Source organism: Mus musculus, chromosome 19 (assembly GCF_000001635.26).
Source record: "Mus musculus strain C57BL/6J chromosome 19, GRCm38.p6 C57BL/6J".
Lineage (NCBI taxonomy): Eukaryota > Metazoa > Chordata > Mammalia > Rodentia > Muridae > Mus > Mus musculus.
In genome coordinates, this window is record NC_000085.6 from 59,310,633 (window position 1) to 59,334,510 (window position 23,878).

The following is a 23,878-nucleotide window of genomic DNA, read 5'->3' on the forward strand; positions in this document are numbered from 1 at the left end:
TCCACCTGCCAGGCATGTGGCCTTAAGTAAACACACCAAAATGCCAAGTCCTAAGGCACCTGGCCTAATGTATTTAAAAGTCAAATGTTTTTACTTAAAATTACAGTTTTTCAGAAAGCCCTTTTAAATCATTTGTGGGGACTGTCAGTAATATGTAGAGAAATCTGGAAATGTAGATTTTTTTATTCATTATTATCCAACAAGGCTTCTAAAATTGTCCAAAACTAAAAACAAAATGAAGATAGTTCAATTTTAAATCACATCAAGTCATTTATTTCAGTTATGCTGAATTACACTCATGAGGCATTCTTTTGTTTTTAGTCCTGCCAGAAAGAAAGTACATGACTGGGAACTACAATTGTAAACTAAGATTCTCACACTGAAGAAACAGCTCTTTATATAAGCAATGTTGATTAATAAATCTAATTTGGTAGACTTCCTCATCCTAAGTATTTTTATTTCCTTAAAAGAGATGGGATATATTCAAGGGAAGGAAAAAGGAAATCAAGGCCTGACTAAAAGTCATGCTGAAACCACGGCAGTCTGGGAGAAAAATCGGTAAGGTACTTGGAGATTGATGTCTAGATAGTTAGACTTAGTCTTCCCAGAATATGCAGAGCCAAACCTATCCAGGTACTTACTGTAACAGAAGGTTCTGCTGCAGACACTAGGGATCAAGTTGTACAATTATACAAATATAACTAATACTCCAGCTGTGACAAGTACTTAACACGCGAGTCTGTGTCAGTTAGGGAAGGTCCCCAGAAGTGATTATGGTAGGTAGGTGACATTGCTGTGGCAAGTGAAAATTCTTAAATATGTGAAACCAAGAGCAAAAGGGAGTAACTTGTGGGTAAGAGAAAAACTGAATTCCAGGATAAAACCCAGATACCAGCAAAAGTAAGAGGACACTATCAACCTCAGACTGAAGGATAGACATATGTGGTGGAAACTGGAATGGTGGTTTGTCCTGTGAGAAGAGTGGGCCAAGAAGGATAAACCAGCTGCCAGGAGGAAGAATACCCTGGTTTCTCTAGTTCACTCTTATTTCCCATGAGTGTTTCACATCCATCAAGTACAGCGGAAAGCTACTGACACTGAGAACTTGAAACAACAGGGAACTCTCCAGGAATGGAACAGGAAAGAAGTCCATGAATATATCTGAACAAGGGCAGACAAGCTAAGACCTGGCACAAGCAGAACTCTGGAGAACATAGATGTACATGGAGAAACAAGCTGGGTTAGCACATGCCCAGTCTTCAAGAAAGAACTTTAGGACAATTTGGGAAGGATATACAGTTACCGGAGATGTATAGTACAGAATAAGGCCAGTAAGCAGCAGTGACTGCTAGTGTGACTAAAGCTCAGAGTGGGAGGGAATATGAAGGGACCAGGCTTACCAGGTCACTTTCCTGGCCATACTAAACGGCCTGTCCTTATCTTTGGAGCAATAAGGAATTACTCAGGGATTTAATCAAGCATCAGGGCATGATAATTTTTGCCAATCAGACCCTAAAGGAAAGCCTCCTCTTTCCTTCCAGAACATTCAGCCACTGAATTGCAATAGTCTAAGAAACTTATTAATACTTGTGTAGCTGGCAGCAACAGACTTCTCAAGCTTTCTGTCACTGCTACCCACCAGTGGTGTGCGACTTCTCTCCTCAGGGGCAGACTGAGTTTCCTATCCAGCAGGACCTATCGCTTACCTCACCATCTTGTCAGTTGGTAACACTAACATTTTACCTTTATATGGCTACTTCACGGGGGAAGAGTTGTGGCAAGAGTAGCAACTGCAGAAAGCAGCATCAAGATTAGCCTACAAAAGAAGTCAGTGGCAGGATGGCAGGAAACATTTCCCCATCTGGGCTACATGCAAGAAACACAGTAGGCATAAAAGCAGCCTAGGACTGACAAATGCTAGAGAAGACAGTAGTGAGTAACATACAGAGGGCCCTCAGACTGTTGGCCCAGTGCTTTGGGTATATGCTCATTCGTGTCCCAGCTCATTAGCACACACTCACTTCAGGAGTGCCTCCTTTACTGCCTCTATTTCTACTAACTTAAAAAAAAAAAAGCTATCAAACAAGTTTGTTTTCTTGTCAACTAGCCATATAAAATCCATTTACAATTCTATTCTCCAGTTGGTAAAGTGTTGACTGTGAAAACATGGGGGAATCTGAGAATTTGACACCCACTGCCCACATTAAAAAACAAAACCAACAACAACAACAAAAGCCCCACCACACCTGGGCATGGTGGCACATACTTTGTAACTCCTGTGCTGGAGACAGAGACAAGATCTCTGGAACCCAATGCTCATTGGCTCATTTAGCCTACTACTCAGTGAGTTCCAGGCCAGTGAGATCTCATCTGAACAAAAAGAAGGTTTTTGTTTTTGTTTTCTAGAATAATAAGAGTTTTTTTCCTAGCCCTGGAATAATAATGGAGGTTGGCCTTTAGCCTCCACAAGCATATGTACATGCATGCGTGCGTGTACACACACACAAACACACACACAGAATCTCTCATATTATATAACTCAATTCTGCCAATGTAATTTGCCTTCCTAGAATTATTAAATTCACAAAATTTCACTTTATTGGTTGTTGACACTTTTGTTGACATTTTTAACACCTGGTAAAATTATTCTCCCTTGACAGCTACCCGTGACATATGCTAGGTTCTAAAATAATAATTCAAAATTTAAAAAGTCTTACTAACCTTTGCTATAAAATATTAAATCTGTCTAATCTCATATATTTGAAGATAAAATAAAGAAAACTGAAAAGGCCAGCAGCAATGGCAAGTTATAAGCAACTCAAAGTGAAGCCAAAATTTACCCAGACAAAACAATAATCTCCTTCTTAAATTATATATCTTGGTATAAACTCTAAAACTGGTTATTTCATTTCCTGGAGAAACTACTTCAAATTGATTGAAAATGTAAACTTAAAGTTGGTACAGGAATTACAAGCAGGAAGAAAGAAAAAGGGAGAGGGGGAGGGAAGGAACGAAGAGGGGGGAGAGAGAGAGAGAGAGAGAGAGAGAGAGAGAGAGAGAGAGAGAGAGAGAGATTGTGCTCTATCTGCCTACCTACCTTGGCCTAGAGAGATAGCTAATTGGCTAACTACACAAGCATAAGGTTTTGACCTTTGTTTCCCAGCATCCACACAAATGCTGGCTGGGAGTGAGAGCACACAACTATAATCCCAGCCACTTGGGAGGCAGAGGCAGAGGCAGGCAGATCTCTATGAGTTCAAACCAGCCTGGTCTATATTAACAGGTTCCAGGCTAGCCAGGGTAACACAGTGAAACTGTCTCAAGGAAAAAAAAAAAAAAAAAAAAAAAAAAAAAAAAGAAGCAACTTAAATAAATGGTGGGCATGGCAATGCTAGTCTCTAAACCCAGTGCCAGGGGCGGGAGGTGGGGCAGGATGGAACCTAGAGATCCAAGTCCCTTAGAGTCCCTGGCCCGCTAGCATAGCCAAAATATGAACTCAAGGTTCAATAAGATTCCCTGTCTCAAAACATAAGGTAGTGGGTGCCAGAGAAAGGCACCTCATATTGAGAGACATATGGAGGAATTCGTAACCTTCTCCTACCACATTCACGATCTTTAACAACTCTTGTGTCTGTCATAACCCAGCTCTGTGAATCAGCCAATCCTCCTCTATCAGTTTAACTTCATTTCTATTTCCCACTCAGGGAAAAATTATTCCATTTCTTCCAAGAAAATCTTTGCTACCCATTTTTAAATTGAAGGATGCACTGAATAGTCAGTAAGGTCTAAGAGCATCCTTTTATAACTTTCATTTTGCTTTCTTCAGAGTAGCAGCTGTCAAGCTCCAGGGACAGCTCCCCACTTTTCAGGGTTACTGACAGCTGCTGCTTCTTTACCCAGTCTTCTACCGAGCATACTTCTAGCTGACACGAGTCCCACAGGAACAGAATCCGTCTGTCTTGAACTGTTTCTCCAGCATCAGAACTTGAGCCCAGCAAAAGCAGCTCTAGATAAAATCCTGCTGAGTGAGTAAGCACAGTGGATGCACACACAGCATCTGAAGCACGCAGGAAAACTAATTCCTTCCAGGGGCTGGGGTGATAGCTCAGTCATAAAGTGTTTGCCTTTTCAGCATGAGGAACCTAAGTTAGACTTTCTAGAACCCATTTTTTTAAATTTTGTTTTGTAAGCATGGTAGTTCTAGAAAGGAGAAAAGACAGGTGGATTTCTGGGCTGGCTGGCCAGCCCATCTAACCTACTTAGTGAGCTCCAGGCCAGTCAGAGACCATGAGAAAGAAACAAAGGTAGATGTTGTCTAAGGAATTACACAGAGCCCTGGCTTTTACATGTGGGCTCACACATGTGCACCTGCACACATGAACAAGTTATAACCTTTGATTCCTTCACTGAAACAACACTGACATTTTGAAAAGCAAGCAGAACAGACTGCTTCTTATGCAGTGTGTTCATTACCAGTTCCAGGTGATCTACTTTGTTACTGATGCTGCTTAGCAAAAAAGAAAATAACTTACTTATGACCAACAATATATCTAGAAATACAGAAATACTAATAAAGGCATACTTATAGAATAAATCTTACATAAATGCAAAACTATGCATTTTACCGTCTTAATAGAACTCCTTTGTTTTTCTTCCCAAACACCACTGCTCAGCTCAAGTGTGCAATGAACATTTGTTTCTCTGTCATAGGATCCAAAAATGAATAACCTGCAGAAAAAAACAGAACAGGAAGGGTACTATACCAATTATATGCAATAAATATTTCCTTCCTGATAATCATAAGGAGAAGTAAACACATTACATTTTAATAGCAATAACAAAAAGAAACATTTGTTACACCCTCTAGTGGAAAAGCCAAGAAAGGCTCAAGTTAAAGGTTTCCTTGGCAGCTGATTTTTCAGTAGCCAAGTTAAATAAACTGAAACATATACTCATGAGGTAAAACAATTGGCCAAATTATCTCTATACAGTAGTAATCAAGAAGGAGATTTTTCAAAATACTGTTGGATTTAAAACCAAAACAAGTTGCACAGTGATGCATATAAGTATATCATTTCTGTAAAATGTAATATGGAGGATACCGCCATCGAATATGACCACACATATTGACTTCACCACCTAAGTGAGCCTAGTTAAATTTTTACTTTCCTAATATGTTTCCCTCTCAGGAAACTGTAGAAAAAAAAAAAACAGCATTAAGGAAGAACTAGTTTTAAAATTAGAAGACAATATACATAAAGTACTTATTAGCAGAGTGGTAAACAAAACAGATGTTCATTATTTATTACTTCTTTCCTTTAAAAATGTGTATGAATGTTTTGCCTGTATGTCTGTCTGTGTACCACGTGCATGTCTGGTGCCAAGAGGGCATCAGACCATCTGGAAGTATAGTTATCGATAGTTGTGGGTGTTGGGAAATCAACAGGGCCCCCTGGAAGGACAGACAGTAGTACTCTTAACCATTGAGCCATCTCTCTAGACTGTCTTTCCTTATGTTGAAAACAACCATTAACAGAATAAAAGAAACACTTAATCCATGTTTAATATTCAGTTCTATAAAGGACACCGGGTCTAATGCTGAGATGACATAAAAATTCTTATATTGAAGAAAAGAAAGGGCATTGTCCATGCGTCCAACTTCTATATTATCCACCCTCACAATGAGACTGAAACCTGCCAGTTCGTCTCTAGAGTGAGCAGAGGAAAACTTTAGCATTTACTAGCATACTAGGTGTTACTCTACTACTTTACCACTACTTAAAGAGCACAGGTAGCAACAAAATAATAAAAGGAGAATGGAAAAATGCACCATGGAAATTTGAGAAAATTATGTCCTAAGTTTGAAGACACTGATCCCCAGATCATATTCACATCTTACGAACTGGGACCATAAACTGAGAATCCTGAATAATTTATGAGGGTAGAGAAAGAAAGTTCCTAAATTTAAATATTAAAGAATCTTTAAAAAAGGCTTTAAACTTAGTGCCTAATAACTATCACCAAAAAGAAGACAGGTTAAACAGATTAAGAAAATCTCTAACTTTAAAATGCTGTTTTTAGAAGAGTAAGAATTCTCATTCACTAAAACACTGCTGCCCTCATCTGCTCAGGGACTGAACTGCCTCAGGCTTCCCCAGCAAGCAGAGAAACTGTACCAGCTGGAGACCCAGACTCTAGGCAGTACTATTGATCAGATCAAGAGTCAAAAACCAGATTTCTTCCTGAAATCATTCTACATTTTTCATAGTGACTTCAAAATGTTTTTAAAATAACACAATGTATAACAAAAAAATTAAGTCAAAACAGTCACATTATTAAATGTGAGATATTGGGCGGGGGGGAGAACCGACAAAACTAAGTCTTGCCCTAGACTAAATTGTACTTTATTATGACAGAAAGTGTAGACTTATAAAATTAGACCAACAAAAAGCTGGCCTCTAGCTTAGTGGCAGAGTACTTGTCTAACTGGTACAGGTCCTGAGATAGGTCCCAGCACAGAGATAAAACAAACAAAACCCCCAAAAGAATTAATTATTTTTATATTTCAAAGGGTACCATCACATAAATGAAACATTTCTCAGAATGAAAAAAATATTTTCAAATGTATTTGATAGAAGCCAAATATTTAGAAGGAAGAAAAAGTTATAATATAACAAAAAACATAAAATAACACAATTTTAAAATAGGCAAAAGGAGACAGGCTGGAGAGATGGGTCAGAAATCAAGACCATTTACTGTTCTTGCAGAAGACCTGGGTTTGGTTCCCAACACTCAGACACTTAAAACTATTTATAACTCCAATTGCAAAGGATCAAGTCTTCTCTGACTTTCCTGGGCACCATATGCACACGGTTGCACTTGTTATTAACCATGAAACTAATACAAACCCAAACCACTTCAAGCCCATTCACTAGGCTGTCTACAATCTTTAAAAAGAAAAGGGTTAAAGAGAAACTGGGGTGTCATGCATTACTATTAAAATGTAAAATGGTACAGTCACTTTGGAGAATAGTTTGTCAGTTGCCTAAAAAGTTAAAATATGAAGTATATCTTAGCAATTCTGCTCCAGCGGAGTATTATTTGACAACACTATGAAGTATTTACTAGAACATTCTGTAATATGGGTGAAATATAAAAGCTTGCTGTGCCGGGTGGTGGTGGCGCACGGCCTTGGGAGGCAGAGGCAGGCGGATTTCTGAGTCTGGTCTACAGAGTTCCAAGACAGCCAGGACTATACAGAGAAACCCTGTCTCAAAACAAACAAACAAACAAACAAACAAACAAACAAAAACTTGCTAAGTCAAAAAAGTCAGTCACAAATGAACACATTAATTCCACTCACATTAAATTTTTAGAATAAGTAAATGTATAGACAAGCGGGCAGAATCATTATAGGAGGCTATTGTTTTGAACTGAGTTCCTTTACTGAACCCTAAAAGAACAGACTATTAAACCAAAATGGAGTCACCCCTGTTAAATGCCACATCATTCAGGCTAGAGAGATAGACCATAGGAAGTTGCTTGCTACACAAGCACAAGAATTTTGAGTTTAGATTCTCATGACTCACATAAAAAGTCAGGGGTGAAGGCATGTGCCTATATCACTAGTGCTGGGGTGGGAGAAGGGGATACAGGTGGAGCTTCGGGGCTCACTGGCTCTATATGAATTGATGAGCTCCAGGTTAAATAAGTTGAAGTAATAGAGGAAAACACCCAACATCTACCCTCCCCTCCCCACCTCACCCCTTTACACAATGTCACATAATCAATTTGAAACTTGAAGGAAATAAATGCCCAAACAGACCAATCTGTCCTGAAAACAGATTTCAACCTATCTCTACCAGCATAATAAGCAAATCCATTCTGCTTTAATGTTTACAGAAGAGTAACCTGGAGTTGAAGAAATGGTTCACGGGTTAACAAACAGTACTTGATGCCTTTCCAGAGGACCCAAGTTCATTTTCCAGCACCCATATCAAATAACTCCAGCTCCAGGGGGATCTATCACACTCTTTGGGCCTTCATGAAATACCAACTCTTTTGTCTCTCCTCTACCCTCTCCTTCCTACCTTCCTTCCTCTTCCCTCTCTCCCTCCCTCCTTCACACACACACACACACACACACACACACACACACACACACACAGAGAGAGAGAGAGAGAGAGAGAGAAGAAACAACAACAACAACAAAAATGTAACCTGATGTTAACTCATCAGCTTTTTTCAGTATTGCTGTCTGATCCAATTTTATAAACCCCACTGTTTGGCTAATGTTTGGTGGGCATGCTCATGCATTTTATAGAACAGGGGTTAATGAATTGAAAGTTAAAGCTAACTGGATCTATAACTACATTTGGCATACTTCTGTTTTCTGACAAGTGTTACTTGGAATTAGGAAAGAGTAAAACTAGAGGAGAATGAAGATGGACTACATAATGAGGTTATGGGAGAATGAGTAGATATATACAGCTGCTGGGGGTGGGGGCATGGGAGAACCTCTAGAAAGTCCCAGAGATCTGGGATGGGGGAGCCTCCCAGGACTCAATGTGAGTGACCTTAGCCAAAATGCCCAACATTAGGGAGATGGAACTTGAAGAGACCACCTCCAGTAGTCAGACAGGACCAGTACCCTTAGTAGAGAGATGGGGACACCAACCCACCTACAAAACTGTCCACCCAAAACTGCTCTTGTCTAAAAGAAATGCAGGGACAAAAATGGGCAGAGACTGAACAAATGGCCAACTAGTGACCGACCCAACTTAGGATCCATCCCATGGGTGGGCACCAATTCTTGATACTATTCCTGATACCATATTGTACTTACAGACAGGAACCTGATATGGCTGTCCTCTGAGAGGCTCTACCAGCAGTTGACTAAGACAGATGCAGATACTTAGAGCCAACCATTAGACTTAAGTTGGGGACCCCTATGGAAGAGTTGGGGAAAGGATCAAAAGAACTGAAGAGGATGACAACCCCATAGGAAGACCAACAATGTCAACTAAGATGTGTCCATTAGTATTGAGACAAGATAAATTTCAATGAAATATAAAGTGATCTTTATCTGATATAGATAAGACTAATTTAAAAGTACAGAACAAAATAAATGTCATAGACAAATCATTAAAATATTGAAAGATATTACCATAAGCATTTAATATCATTCATAAAAATAAAAATTTTAACCATAAAAGGTGCTATTTTTTCCTATTTATTAGTCTTGGAAGAGTCACAAACACAAAATAGAATTTTAACACTTAAACCAGCACCTCTTATAAATGGACTTTGAAATTCTATGAGTAGGCTTCCATGAGGAACTAAATAAACATTTTACCATAAATATATATATAATACTATCTGTGGTGGTTTGATAATGTTTGGCCCATGGGAAGTGGCACTACTAGGAGGTGTAGCCTTGTTAGAGGAAGTGTGTAACTGTGGAGGCGGGGCCTTGAGGTCTCATTTACATGCTCAGGTATGACCTAGAACCTCTTCCTGGTTGCCTGCTGAAGAAGACAAGTCTAGTCCTGGCTACCTTCAGAGTAAGATGTAGAACTCTTGGCTCCTCCAGTGCCATGTCTGCCTGCATGACATCATGCTTCTCACCTTGATGATAATGGACAGAAGCACTGAAACTGTAAGCCAGCCCCAATTAAATGTAAGCCTTTATAAGAGTTGCCTTTCATGGTCAAGGTGTCTGTTCACAGTAGTGGAAATCCTAAGACACTATCCAAAGAATAAATTGTTTCTCCTTTATATATTTTTTGAAGATAAATGGGCTCATATTTATGTATACATTTACTTATTTCATAAACTTTATTATAAAAAAAAACATTTGCATGGGGCAGTGGTGGTGCACACCTTTAATCCCAGCACTTGGAAGGCAGAGACAGGCGGATTTCTGAGTTCAAGGCCAGCCTGGTCTACAGAGTGAGTTCCAGGACAGCCAGGGCTGCACAAAGAAACCCTGTCTCAAAAAAAAAAAAAAAAAAAGAGCACACATCCTTTCTACTAAATTTTTATCTTAGAAATGGTTTCCCATAACACGTGAAACAAAAACCAGGTAATACAATTTTAAAAGACTTTACTCACATAATTAATAAAAAGTAAAACAGGCAACTACTGGTTGTGGGAAGCTGTCAAAGAGTGGCAGCATGGCTTGACTCTAAAACTCCCCATAAAAGCAGAAAATGCAACCAGGAAACAGCAGCAAACGCATCAGCAGCTACAGCAAAACCAACGAGCACTTTATGTGAGAGTGCTGCAGTGGCTATAAACCAGGTACAAAGAATGTGAGAACATCTTACAAACAATGAGAGTCAAGCCTGACATGATTAATCTTTAAAACTTGCTAGCTTTTGTTTTTCAAGTCTATGAGCACTGTAATGGCTATTCTTGGTTGTTAACTTAACTACAACTGGAATGAACTGCAATCCAGAATGGAGGGAACACCTGTGATCCAGATCCTGAGACTGGAAAATACAGGCATAACACATGCTTTTGATTCAGATCTTAAGGCACAGTGGCCATGAAAAATTTAGGCTCAGACAAGGTAGTACACACCTTTAATCCCAAGAGACTGGGGAAAGCATATCTTTAAATTCAATGCTAGCCTGGGACAGAACATGTTCTAAATCCAGGCGTGGTGGTACACACCTTTAACCTGGGCCATACCTTCTGCTGGAGGTCTAAATAAGGACAGCGGAAAAAGGACGGGTTCATTCTTCACCCGATTGCACTTACTTGCCAGCACATCTGTTGGAGCCTACTTCTTCAGGATTCCAGCTTATACATAAGATCAGCTGAAATACCTAGTCTTGTGGAACTGAGCAACTACTAGATTCTTAGACTTCCCATTCACAGCCATTGTTGGGCTAGTTGGACTGTAGACTCTAAGTTATACCAATATAGAGAGACATTCGATAAGTTCTGTGACTCTAGAGAATCCTGACTAATACAAGCACCATCCAACCTGACTCTAGTTCAGGACTATGGCTGCAGAAAAATAGTGGCACAGAGTAAGCCAGCAGAGAGAACTGATAAACACAGCACTTACAGCATACCTTCAAGCTTGGACAGTGCCAGGAGAATTGCAAGTGACTCTAAGTCTTTGTACTATGTTTTTGTGTTTATATAATAATAAAGCAAGCCTGCAACTATATGAAATCTATTACCAAACTAAACAAATGAATCAAAGTGTTGATGCTGTTGAGATTCATGAAGTATAAAACGGGGGAAAAGTCAAGGAAAGGAACAATTTCATGAGGACAGACTAGAACTGGACATACCAGAGAACCCATGGCTTGCAAGTTCTTCATATTTATGTGTTACATTTACATATGGGCACTACACCATGGTGCACTGTACCCTCAAACTGTGAGTCGGGTATTCTATCAGAGCACCAGGAAACTAATTCAGAAAACTGGTACCAAGAAATGGGGCTGTTGCTCTGATAAACTTGACTATGAGGTTCACAGGCCTTTGTAACTGGCTTATAGAAGGAATGTGGAGGAGTTTGAAACACTGGGTTAGAAAAACATTAGAACTCAATAAGCAGAGTAAAATGGGCCATTCTGATAGGAATCTGGAAGACCAGAATACTGAGAAAAATGTAGACATAGAAGCCCAGATCACCTTTTTCCCCTGCCGCCGCCGACTTGCGCGGAGGCGGAAGCTCGGGTGCGTTCAAGATTCGGCGTCACCCGTGATTCACCGCCATGGCCGAGGAAGGCATAGCTGCTGGAGGTGTAATGGACGTCAACACTGCTCTACAAGAGGTGCTGAAGACCGCCCTCATCCACGATGGCCTAGCACGTGGCATACGCGAAGCTGCCAAAGCCTTAGACAAGCGCCAAGCCCATCTGTGTGTGCTCGCATCCAACTGTGATGAGCCCATGTATGTCAAGCTGGTGGAGGCACTTTGTGCTGAGCACCAAATCAACCTGATAAAGGTTGATGACAACAAGAAACTAGGGGAATGGGTAGGCCTCTGTAAAATCGATCGAGAGGGCAAACCACGGAAGGTGGTTGGTTGCAGTTGCGTAGTGGTTAAGGACTATGGCAAAGAATCTCAGGCCAAGGATGTCATCGAGGAATACTTCAAGTGCAAGAAATAAATAAATTTTGGCTGAAAAAAAAAAAAAAAGAAGCCCAGATCACAAGGTTTCAGAAGAGAGCAAGGATGCTGCTATCAGTGAGCAGGCTAGAGGCCGTGTGTCTTAGGATCTAGTAAAGAGTGAGGCTGCATTCTGAGAACCTGAGCCAGGCTGAATTAAAAAGTAATGGAATATTTTGTTTGGTAGAAGAGATGTCATCACAGAAGAACATTCAGTTTGTGTCATGGCTATTGCTTTCTGCTCTCATCCAAGTTTACATTTAAGAAAAAAAAGGAAAAAGTGAAGCAAAACATAAAAAAAACCCACACAATTTAGTAAAGAAGACAGCAAGTAAATGTAAAGTTATAGACAAGGCGGGTTAATACCAGCTGTAACTAGCTATTACTAGCACCATTAAAGAGAGACATTGCCCTAAACTGGGACAAGAGGAAAGGTATCCATCCATCAAAGGCTCTGTCAGTGTAGTTAATGTGAAAAGAATTTAAGGGGATATACAGCTAACGGGGTTCTCTACTTAAGGAACTGTTTTCCCCAATCAGACACAAAGGCAGTTGAACTGTGGTCTAAGGGGACCAGGCTTCATCCCAGGGAAATATAAAACCTGACAGTGTGTGATCCACAGGAAAGTTGCAAGATTAAGGAAGGTGGGGAAGTATAAAACTTATACCATGGTGACTTGCAGAGGCCAGACAATGTGTGGCAGTTAGAGTATCTGCCAAGAGGACACTGCCTGAAGATATGAAGGGGAAGCCTAAATTGTACATTCCAGGAAGTTGGAAATGCCAGAGCCACATGTCATCTGCTGAGAAAAGCTGCAGACAAGGAGTAGACCTGGCCCAAGAGAGAAACTATATGTGTACGGGGATCAGAACTCAAAGGATGGAGCTACCTAAGCCTTTTGGAGCCCAGACAGAATAAGAGATGATCTGACCAAAGCAAGAAATGCCCAGCATATGTTTAGCGCCTGAGACTTGGTGAATTTGTGTGGGATTTTCATATTTTCTATCTTCTTGTGTGCTGCACACATGTGAGCACACAGGTGCTTAGACTCAGGAACATGAATGTGAAAGGCTAGAGGATGATATGGATACGTCCTGTATTGTTCTTTTTTAAAACAAACAAACCCACAAACCAGACTCTTATTGAACCTGAAGCTCAGTCTCAGCTGAGCCAAGGAGTCTGCAGACGGTCAGGATTTGCTTGTCTTCGCCTTGCGATGCTGGGTTTTAAGTTCATGAAGCCATACTCAACTTTTGCGTGGTTGCTGAGGATTAAAACTCACATCTTTTTGCTTGATTAGCAATCACTCAGAAGAGAATTTGACTTTGCACATCTAAACAGTGTTCCAAGTGTTAAAGACTAGTGGGACTTTGAAGTTGGACTGAATACATTTGCAGGAAACTATGTAGGTCAGAAGTGGAAAATTATAGCTTAAAAGTGTACTTGAATGACAAGCTGACAAGTAGATTTTGATGATTAATCTTTTTGACTGTTAGACTGGACAGGATTTAGAATCATCATGGAAACAAACCTCTGGCCACACCTATTCGTGAGTTCCTAGGTTAGGTTAACTGATAAGGAAAATCCCACCCTAAATATGGGTAGCACCAACCAACAGGTCAAGGGTTCTGTTCTTCTCTCTGCATGCTCTTCCTACTGATGCAATGTAACTATTACTAACTTCACACGCCCATTGCATGCCATGCTTCCTCACTGAAATGGGTGTACTCTCAAACTGGGAACCAAAATCCCCCCTTCCTTCCCGAAGTTGCTTCTGTCAGGCATCCTACCACAGCAGCAAGAAAGGTAAGTGATACAGACAGTAGGGTACTGTAATTGCTGGGAAAACTAGCAGTCATGAGGCTACAATTACAAGAAATAAGTGGGAGAAAGGGAGATGACTTGGGGTTGAGTGTGTCAACACCTGTGGATTTCTATGTATTATATTTAACACTGAAAACAAAACAAAATAAGAACTTTTAAAGATGTATTTTTAGATCCCTATAAAACAAAACAGCACCCTAAAAGCTGCTGAGAAAATACAATCTGACTCAATGAAGACGTGATCTGAATCACCAGCATCACCCACCTACAGTGAGCACAGACTACCCTGGATCTACTGCATCACAGACTGCCCTGTGTACTGCATCACAGACTACCCTGTGTACTGCATCACAGACTGCCCTGCGTACTGCATCACAGACTACCCTGTGTACTGCATCACAGACTGCCCTGCGTACTGCATCACAGACTGCCCTGTGTACTGCATCACAGACTGCCCTGCGTACTGCATCACAGACTGCCCTGTGTACTGCATCACAGACTGCCCTGTGTTCTGCTTTGCAGCACAGAACCTAGTTAACAAAACTTTATGGCCCCCACTTTACTGGTCATATTCTTAATTTGTTGATAAAATCAGCCCCTCAATATATCCATTACAACACCCAAGTCTTTCACATAACATGATAAATCCCTCTTAGAATTTAGAGCCAAAACCATTTTCTAGTCAACATGTATACTTTATCAGAAAATAATATGAACCTTAGAAAAATGATGACTATGTTTATGATGATAAACATATTTTGTCAATTAAGAAATAAGTTAAATTTAAAAAATTAGTGTAAACTAAGAAATTCACTAAGTTTTATTTGGTGTGGAAAAATTGATCTCTACAGAGTTGTTTGAGTTATTTATCTTCTTACTATAACTACACTTGAGTTTTACAACCAACCATCTGTGACTCTGGCTCCATAGGGATTGGATGTTCTCTTCTGACTTCTGCAGGTACCAGGCACACACATGGTGCACACACATATTGCAAGCAAAACACTCATACACATAAAAAATAAATATATCTAAACAAGTTATTTATTTCATTGGGAAAATACACTCTCAAAATCTTTTAACAGTTTGATTTTAAAAAAAACCTTCATGCATGCTTTTAAATCTGAAATTACTTCAAAATAACAGCAAAAATGTTTAAGATCTATTCACACACAACTTTTTCATTATTTCAAAATGAACAGTTTTTTTAAAATCGATAGGCAGTTGTGAGCTGCCTGACAAGAGTGCTGGAAACAAATCTCAGGAGCTGGAAAAGAACAAAGTCCTCGGCTCCACAGCCGTCTCTTCCTTCAGTCCTAACTTTTGTTTTGGTTTTCAACTTGATGCAAGGTCCGATTTCTAAAAGCTTAGCAACATTTATAAAAATACTAAGCTACAACTATAACAGTAAATTATTTTTAAAGTATCATTCAAAAGTAGGGGTGTGTGTGTGTGTGTGTGTGTGTGTGTGTGTGTGTGTACTACAACTCCAGCAAACCTCAGCTCATCACAGCAAGCCAATTTAGAACTTTACCTATGTTCAAATGGTCTACAGAAACTTTTAATTGCCTTTCATTCTTTTAAGACTGTTGAATATTCTATTCACTACAAACTTTCTCATACCACTAAATAATTATGGCGAAAACTATCTTGAAAGGTGTTAGACCTTTGTATTATTTCCAAAACGTAAAATTATCATTTTCTGGGCCTTCTATAAAGGGCACTTTTATTGTTCTTCTCTTTTTACCCTTCTGGTGTCACTCTGTCTAAATACCTAGCCTCGTACCTACTGTATCTGTTTTATTATACACAATGGTTCCTTTTATGATATAACAGCATATTTGGTCTCCTTTTTTTTTTCCAATAAGACTCTTGTCAAGACTTTCTGACAAAATAAACCTTAGCTATTAGTTACCATAAGACTTAAGAAAATGAATTAGAAAAATCCGTATATTCATAGTTATCTATTTGCAAAGACTCAAATGTATTAGGTACAAAATATAACCCTACTACTCAAGTACTTATCTATATCATGAGTTAGGAATAAAAATGAAAAGTTATAAGTAGTCAGTGGTATAATCAACTGTCACGGAGAAGTGAGTCTAAGGACAGTGTACTGTATTTAGAACTCAAAGCAGTTATTAAGGAAGTAGTGTGAGTACTAGGACAGGCTGATTCCAAAAAGCAGGAGACAGTGTGGGCCAAGAAAGCAGGCGGAGCTTGTCCTTTAAGATGTCTAGGCAGAAAAGTGGCAGGCTGTAGTCCAAATCCAGGCAACTGCCTATTTTATATGGGCTATCAATAATTCTACATTTTTAAGTGGTTAAAAAAATAATCAAAATACCACTTCATCACACATAAAACTTAACTGAAAGTGACCAAGTTCCAGGTCAAAGCCAAGCTGGTTCATTTACGCACTGCCTGTGACTCTGTAGTACACACCAGAGATGAGGAGGCATGGCAGACAGCAGGGGAAGTTACCATGTCCGTATTTGCTACCTGGCTTTTTGGAGGATATCTTGTCAAACCCTCTCTTAGGAAGGCCAGTGTCGCTGACACACTATTATGAGTTACAGGCTGAACAGAAGGGAGTGAAAAAGAAGATGGATAAACAGACACTCATAGGTCAGTGGAAGATCTGGATGCCGTCCTGGGAGCAAAAGGGAAGGGACTAAGATTTAAGAAGTAGAGTGACGGCTAAATTGCCTTTTAAAGGTCATTCTGCCTGTTAAGTTAGGCAAGAAATGAACAGTGTGAACTACAGTGGTAAAATATTGAGCCTAGGAAAGACCACTTCCAAACAGTGTTCATAGTCTGATTTAGTCACTTAATGAGCATTTTTAATAATCATAACTCAAAAAACTACTATGCTAGGAATGCTCTCCAATAGGCAAAGTTAAGATAAAATGTCAGCACAGCACTATTCATCTAAAAAGTTGGGAATTATTGCAAAAATAAATGCTTTCAAGTGACTTTCTAAATATGATTTATTTTTGCAAACTGGAAAAGACTGCTTTCATTAAATTTATGTATAAAGTATTTATAGGTAAAAATAATATAACATAAACTAACAGAGCAGAATAAACATAAACAGTCCTTAATATATTTCTATCATACTTTCTTGGCCACATAAGTAAAGAGAAAACAAAGAACATACCTGCTACATTCTAACAATGTAACTTTAAGCCGGCCTTCAGTAAGTGCCCATTGTTGAATATGGATAAGTTCTTCATCTTCTTCAAATCCTTGCAAGGCTTGGTATGGAAAAAACGGCTTAAACCTGATAAAAGTAAAGATAAGTCTAAATTTCTGAATAATAATCATAGTTTAAACTGAATATCTACCTGTTTAACAAAAGACTCAAAACATTTATTAATGTGTTTTAATATGTGAAGCTTAGCACAACTGGAAGGTAATTACTGACAAGCCCAGGACACTTAGAATACAGAAAAGGGAAACCCAGAGGATCCAGAAGGCCCTCAGCTTTGGATGCAGACAGATTCTTTGGACCAGATGAGAAGCATCTCCTACAGTATCTGATCAAAATTTAGAAAGGACTGTCAGTGGACACAAAATGATAGTGATTAGTAAACAATAATGATAATAACACAAACAGCAGCAAAGATAACTACTGAGGCTATTATTTGTTAGCAATGGGAATTAAGAAATCTCATATAAAGCAATTCCCATTGCTAACAAATAATCAGTAGTTAACTTTACTGCTGTTTCAAAGTTCTCACGTGAGGAGACAGTAGAAGGACAAGAATTGAGAGAGAAAGTGTTTATTTAAGGGGTGGAGGACAGGGAGCTGGGAGAGGGTAAATCAAAACTAAGCATATATGAAAATGTCATTTAAAAAATCCTGTCTCAAAAACAAACAAAGCAGATATAAGCACTGGGGTAGGAAAAACCAGATTCCAAGAATTACTATACTGCATTAACTTGAAATGTGTTCTTTCTACCCAAAAAAATTACAAAAATTCAAACAAACATGAAAATATGATCCACACAGCATGAAAATGATGATAATAACAATAATAATAAAAACCAAACTGCTCTTGAGAGTGAACAGACTATAGATGTCATCAATTTAAAGCAGTGATATATTGGAAAAAGGCAAAAAGATGATAAGAAAAGATATTAGTTAAATCACCTATCTTATAAAGTTAAACAGTAGATAACATTAGAGTCAATATTAAAAATAGTTGTTACACTACTCAGCAACATGGAAGCAACACCATAATTAAGCATACAGTTAACACTTACCTTGTATGATAACTTACTTTCTATAGTAACTATATGAATGGATAGGTATATAATTAGCACTCATTGTATATAGGTGAGGAAACTGAGACACAAATCAGTTAAATAACTTACTCAAGGGAAATGCACACAGCGAGAAAGTAGTAGAGCCAAGATCTAGAAGTCTAGCTGTAGAACCTATGGCCTTAACCTTAGAAGCTACTAAAAAGAGAAACTGTTACAAATGGTCACTCCTACACCTTGAGACTTGGGGCAGCCAAGTAATTTTCATAAAACCTTTCTGTTTATGCTGTAGCCCAATGGTAAAAGTAAGTCATGGGTTAAATTCTCAGCACCTAATTAAACCCTTCTGTTTAATTTTTAATTTTTATGCATTAACTTAAATGAAGATAGGAGCAAATGCAATAGGATGTAAAAACTGCTGGAATAGACTTAATTAGAAAATCTCTATTAATTCTAAAAAGACAATCAGTCTACGACTCAACAATCCTAGCCCAAGCAGTATCGAATAGAAATGTACATCATGAAAAGATAAGTGTAAAATCATTCACAACAGCACTAAGCAATTGTCCATCATTATCCTACTAAGGCGTACTTGTACAGTGGAATAGTATACAGAAAATAAAATGAAAAAACTACAGCCATATGCATAAACACTTAATCAAAATAGCTAGGCCAAAAAAAAAAGCACACATAATATGATTCAATAAAGTTGAGAAATAGGACAAAAAGTGCGAAAGATCAGAAATCAGGAAAATAGTTACTTTTAGGCCAAGCAGAATGAATAGATGCCATATGACAGGTTTCTCTCTGTGTGTGCACTTACTTGTGTGTTCTGCTGTGCAGGTACACATATGTGTGGACGTCAGAGAATCCTTGGGTGTCATCCTCAGTGATTATCCACCTCCTCTGAGGGAGTGTCTCCTATCACCTTGAAGTTACTAAGTATGCTTCCCTGGCTGGACAGACCCAAAGGTCCTCCTGTCCCGCCTCGTGTTCCCAGCCCCGAGAGCACAAGCACACCATCGTCCCCAGCATTGCTATGTGCATTTAGGGGAACTGAATTCAGGCCCCCATTCTGCTTTTACAACTGTTCATCTTGTCAATATTCAGAGCTAAACTGTTACAATTACAAACTTTTCATGTAGTGAGTTAAATCTTCAATTAATGTTTAAGGACAAGAAACAAGTTTGGTTTTTAAATGTGTGTTACGTTAGTATATTAAGTATATATTAAAATGTATAATTAAAATTTTACACCTACAGAAGAAGCTAAACCTCCTCATATTGGATGACAGCATCTTCTGTAACGTTAAAATATGTTTTTACTTTAAGATGTCTTTTCAAGATTGTTCTGTGAAACACCCTGAATGCCAGCTGGTGACATCTCCATCACATGGCAGCAGGAAAACTGTTTGCAAACACTGTGATCCTTAGAAAAGGGTTTACTACAAACCCAGTATAAAAATATGCTGAGGTCTAGAGCTACTCGACTTTAATCAGCTTGTGAGTTCTTTTCTGGATGATAAATTTACTAGAGTTTTTAGCCCAGTAAAAGGCAAACTAACAATTAGTTTTTAAAAGGACACAGCCCTTTAATACAGAGCAAGAATTCTACCTCTAGAAATATACAGGCAAGGTAGATGGAGGATTTGCCAAAGAGGCAAAGTATTAGGAAAAGAACACAAAATTTAAAGCAACATAAATAGGTAGCACTCTCAACTCCATTATGTAAAAAAAAAAAATTATAATTTCAGTCAGGTTTTTCATCCCCTGTTTCTTATTTAAAAGTCAGGTAGGTTGTATTCTTTGTGAAATGAAGTTTTGTTTTGTTTTTGTTTCTTTTTTTTAATGCTACCACTTTCTAAACTGCAAGGTATCATAAATGTTACCTGCTAAAGATAGAATTCTTCAAGTGTTTATGTCACCTCTGAAGTACCTGTCCTCACTGTTTAAAAGTATGTTCCATATTTATAAAGGACACATGGTCTGTCTTCTACACCCATATACTGAGATCTCAGTGCATGACTGTAAGAAAGCACACTTTAAAAGCAACATTTTCTTACTAAGTGATAACCAAAAATACTATGAACACTATCAGTCAACAAACAGGAGAGATGTTAAAACCTTAAACATTATCTGTGGTAACCTCCTTGTTTTCTCAGGGAAGCAAAGGCACTGAGAAATAAAATGGCCTGCCTACACAACTAGCTCATTAGAACTATTATCACAACAACTAGGCCTGTCCCACTTCTTATCCAGCTAGCATTTATGTGGGAGGCATTGTTCTAGGAGCTTTGTCTATATTATTAACTTATTTAACTCTTAAATACATGTGACAGCATTTCTTCCTTTTATTTTTAACTGGTTAAAAACATAGCATGTATTATGTGTAACACTCAATTCAAAGAGTATCATGAAGATAACAAAAACACTTCCAAATACAACATTATATGTGAATGTACAAATATCCTATAATATAAAGGAGAAAATTAGAAACTAAAGAGGACAGAGATACAGCCAATAAAAGCAGAGTCTCACTCACACCCAAGGCTAGTTCTTTCAAAATAAAGCTGTATTTGAACCTGAAGATCTTGCCCACCTTAGGTGGCATTGGCAAAAGCTGTTAGACTAGTGTGTTAACAAAATAATATGCACTCTACCTTTAACATACTCTTAGGATAGGTATCTGGGAAGTAGAGGGTAAGAATCAAGAAGGAACAAAAGACAAGGAGAAAACAAGATATAACTCAGATATCTTTTATTGGGATTAATGATCTCATGTCAGCTTCATTCGAAAGAAGAATAGTTCTCTACTCATAGCTGGCCCCTACTCCTTGCTAATACATTCTATATCCATTTTAATGCTCATAATTTCTTCCTTTATAGAACTCTGAATTCCTTTGCTCAGATTTTCTATGATTTCCCCATGACTTTCTGGTTTTCGTTTTTTGGTTTTTGGTTTTGTTTTTTTTTTAATAAGGCAATTTAAAGTAGTATTGTTTACTTGGTCTCAGACTTTGGCTTTAATACTTATTAGGTTTGAGACCATTCAGGCTTCAGCTTTTGAGAGGCCCAGTTTCATTTGAAAAGACAGCAATAGTGTCCATCTTGTACAAGTGTTTTAAGAATTAGATGAGTAGTTTTCATAAAGCATGTGACACAGGGATATAATCTAGAAATACTTCATATCAAGCTCTGTGTACGTGTATTAAGGCTGTCCTTCTGTAGACATGTCAAAGAGCAAACCTCCTCTTCCTCCTCCTCCTCCCCTTCCCCCTCCTCCTCCTCCTCCACAATGAAACATTTCAGAACCCCCACTGACTCAAATTTTACATTTATGGCTAGTTCTCTTCCCACAACTTTAGAATTCAGGTGGCCTTGAGTTCAGTGCCTATAACTGTTTTAAAACTGTACCTTGCATGGTGTGTATCAATTAGCAATTACAAGATCAATATCCCTCCCCATTTTAGTATTCCTAGCCATTAAAATTTAAAACTTCTGTAAATCACACTATATGTTCACATGTATCCTTGATTCTGGCAACTCATAACAATGCATGGAACTTAATAAGCCTCATTATAGGTGGAGATTAAAGATGAGACACTCAAATATCTTGTTTGCTATTGCACGATAAATGGCAAAGTCAAAACTGCATCAGATCCATTCTCATTCCCGTATGTCTTGCATCATCAACATGGACTAACAGTTCTAAATAGCAACTGAAAACAATGTCTATATCCAATATTCATTAAAGGTGACTCAGAAAGAACAAACAAGAACAGTTCCTTTATATATATATAGTGAAGATAAACATTAGGTTAAACTAGTGGTTTGCACTCTGTTCTTGGGATCTCACATGTGTTTTTCAATTACTGAGGACTCCAAAGAACTGTTGTTTCTAGGGATGTCCATTAATATTCCCCATGAGAAATTAAGCTTACATTCCATTAGCTGTCAGTAATGACATCATAACTTATCATGTGACTTCTTGAAAACGCCACTGTAAAGAACTAAATGGGAAAGGCAAATTACATTTTTATACTTTATATTACTATGAGTATAATTTTGAATTGATAGGGTACCCTTATAAAGATCTGAGAGAGCCAGTCAAAAGGGTGCCTCAATTACATTTTAGAATGAGTTAAAGATTTTCTCTTGTGTGTTAAGAATTTGTATACAGGTATACATGACTGGGGAGACCTGAGGTCAATGCTAGGTGTCTTCTATCAAATTCCACCTTACTTTTTTAATCATTTAATTTTATTTTATGTGTATGGGTATTTTGTCTTCATGTTGGTCTATACATCATGTACAAGCCTAATGCCTGCAGAGGCCAGCGAGGGATCCACTGGAACTAGAGTTATAGTCAGTTGTGAGCTGCTATGAGGGTGCTGAGAATCAAACCCAGGTCCTCTGGGAAAACAGACAACGTTCTTAACTGCTGAACCATCTCTCTAGTCCTTCCAGCTTATCTTTTCAGACAGTGTCTCTCGCTCACTAGGTGTGGAACTCACTGATTCAGTAAGATTAACTAGCCAAAGAGCTCGAAAGATGCACCTTTTCTTGTCCTGTCCACACATCCCATGACCAGGACTAGAATTACAGGTACTTGAATCCCATGTTCAGCTTTTGCGTGGATGCGGGAGATCCCAACTTAGGTCCGCATGCTTGCTCTAGACAGGTACTTAACCTAGGCACATTGTTTCTCACTATTAGATTTAAAAAAACAAAACAAAACAAAACAAAACAAAACAAAACAAAACCACTTCCAAAAGGGGACTATTTTGATTTAGTCCTTTACCACAAATTATTTCTGGACTGTACAGTACCCCTGACAAAGTATTAAATTTTATTGAATAAAGTGTTCTTGTGCACTGGGGGAGAGAAAACAACCTAAGGTAAAACTATCACCTCCCAACTGTGGAAAAGGCAGGAACCATAATGTACGACGATGGCAGTTCTGTGTGGCCACATCAAGACAGAAAACAAGCTATACTCCACAGGAAGGCAGAGAGACTTGAATAGAACAAGGAGGAAGAAATTATACTTGAAGGTTATAACTGTCTAGCTTTTTAATTGTTCTCTCTCAAGTAAAAGCAAAATATTTTCTGAAGTATAAATGATTTTAATATTACCTATACCTCTATGTCTGTTTAAAATAATCACATTCAAGTAGTAAGCAATTAAATACTACTTGTAAGATTAGTGACTCTGTCTATCCTTTGAGAAATCTACACAAAATCTATTCTAAGAGAAGATTTACTCTACAGAACAGGGAAGCAACTGCTAAATCATATATTCATATAATTCTTTTTCTCTCTCAACCTTAAAAATCTAGATTTTCTTTTATTTGGTCTTAGAAACTATAAGCAGCATGATTTGTCCTATATAACCTAAAGCAGAACACAAACTCCGATCTGCTAATGCCACTATTTCAGAGACGGGCTTAAGTTACTTTTCAAGAAAAACCTTAAGAACACAGGTATTTCCTAAGTTCCAACAATTATTACCAGAGTCTGGTTCAATAACTTCTCATAACCTCCAAGAATCTCAGAATTGAGTTCAAATCCTAACTCTAAAATTATTAAACAGTTCAAGTTTTTAGGAATTTACTCAGTTGTTTATTCAGATTTTAAAGTGGTATTTAGATAT

General features: G+C 38.3%; 1 protein-coding gene and 1 pseudogene across 1 annotated transcript in view; one reads left to right on the forward strand and one right to left on the reverse strand.

Moving 5' to 3' along the window:
• Pdzd8 (PDZ domain containing 8) overlaps positions 1-23,878 on the reverse strand; it is a 49,697-nt gene that overhangs the window by 14,549 nt on the left and 11,270 nt on the right. The window contains exons 2-3 of the mRNA NM_001033222.3: positions 17,119-17,241; positions 4,626-4,728 (exon numbers count right to left, since the gene is read on the reverse strand). Of these exons, the coding sequence (NP_001028394.2) occupies positions 4,626-4,728; positions 17,119-17,241 (226 nt within the window). The remainder of the gene's footprint in view (positions 1-4,625; positions 4,729-17,118; positions 17,242-23,878) is intronic.
• On the forward strand, positions 11,658-12,152 carry Rps12-ps3 (ribosomal protein S12, pseudogene 3; annotated as a pseudogene).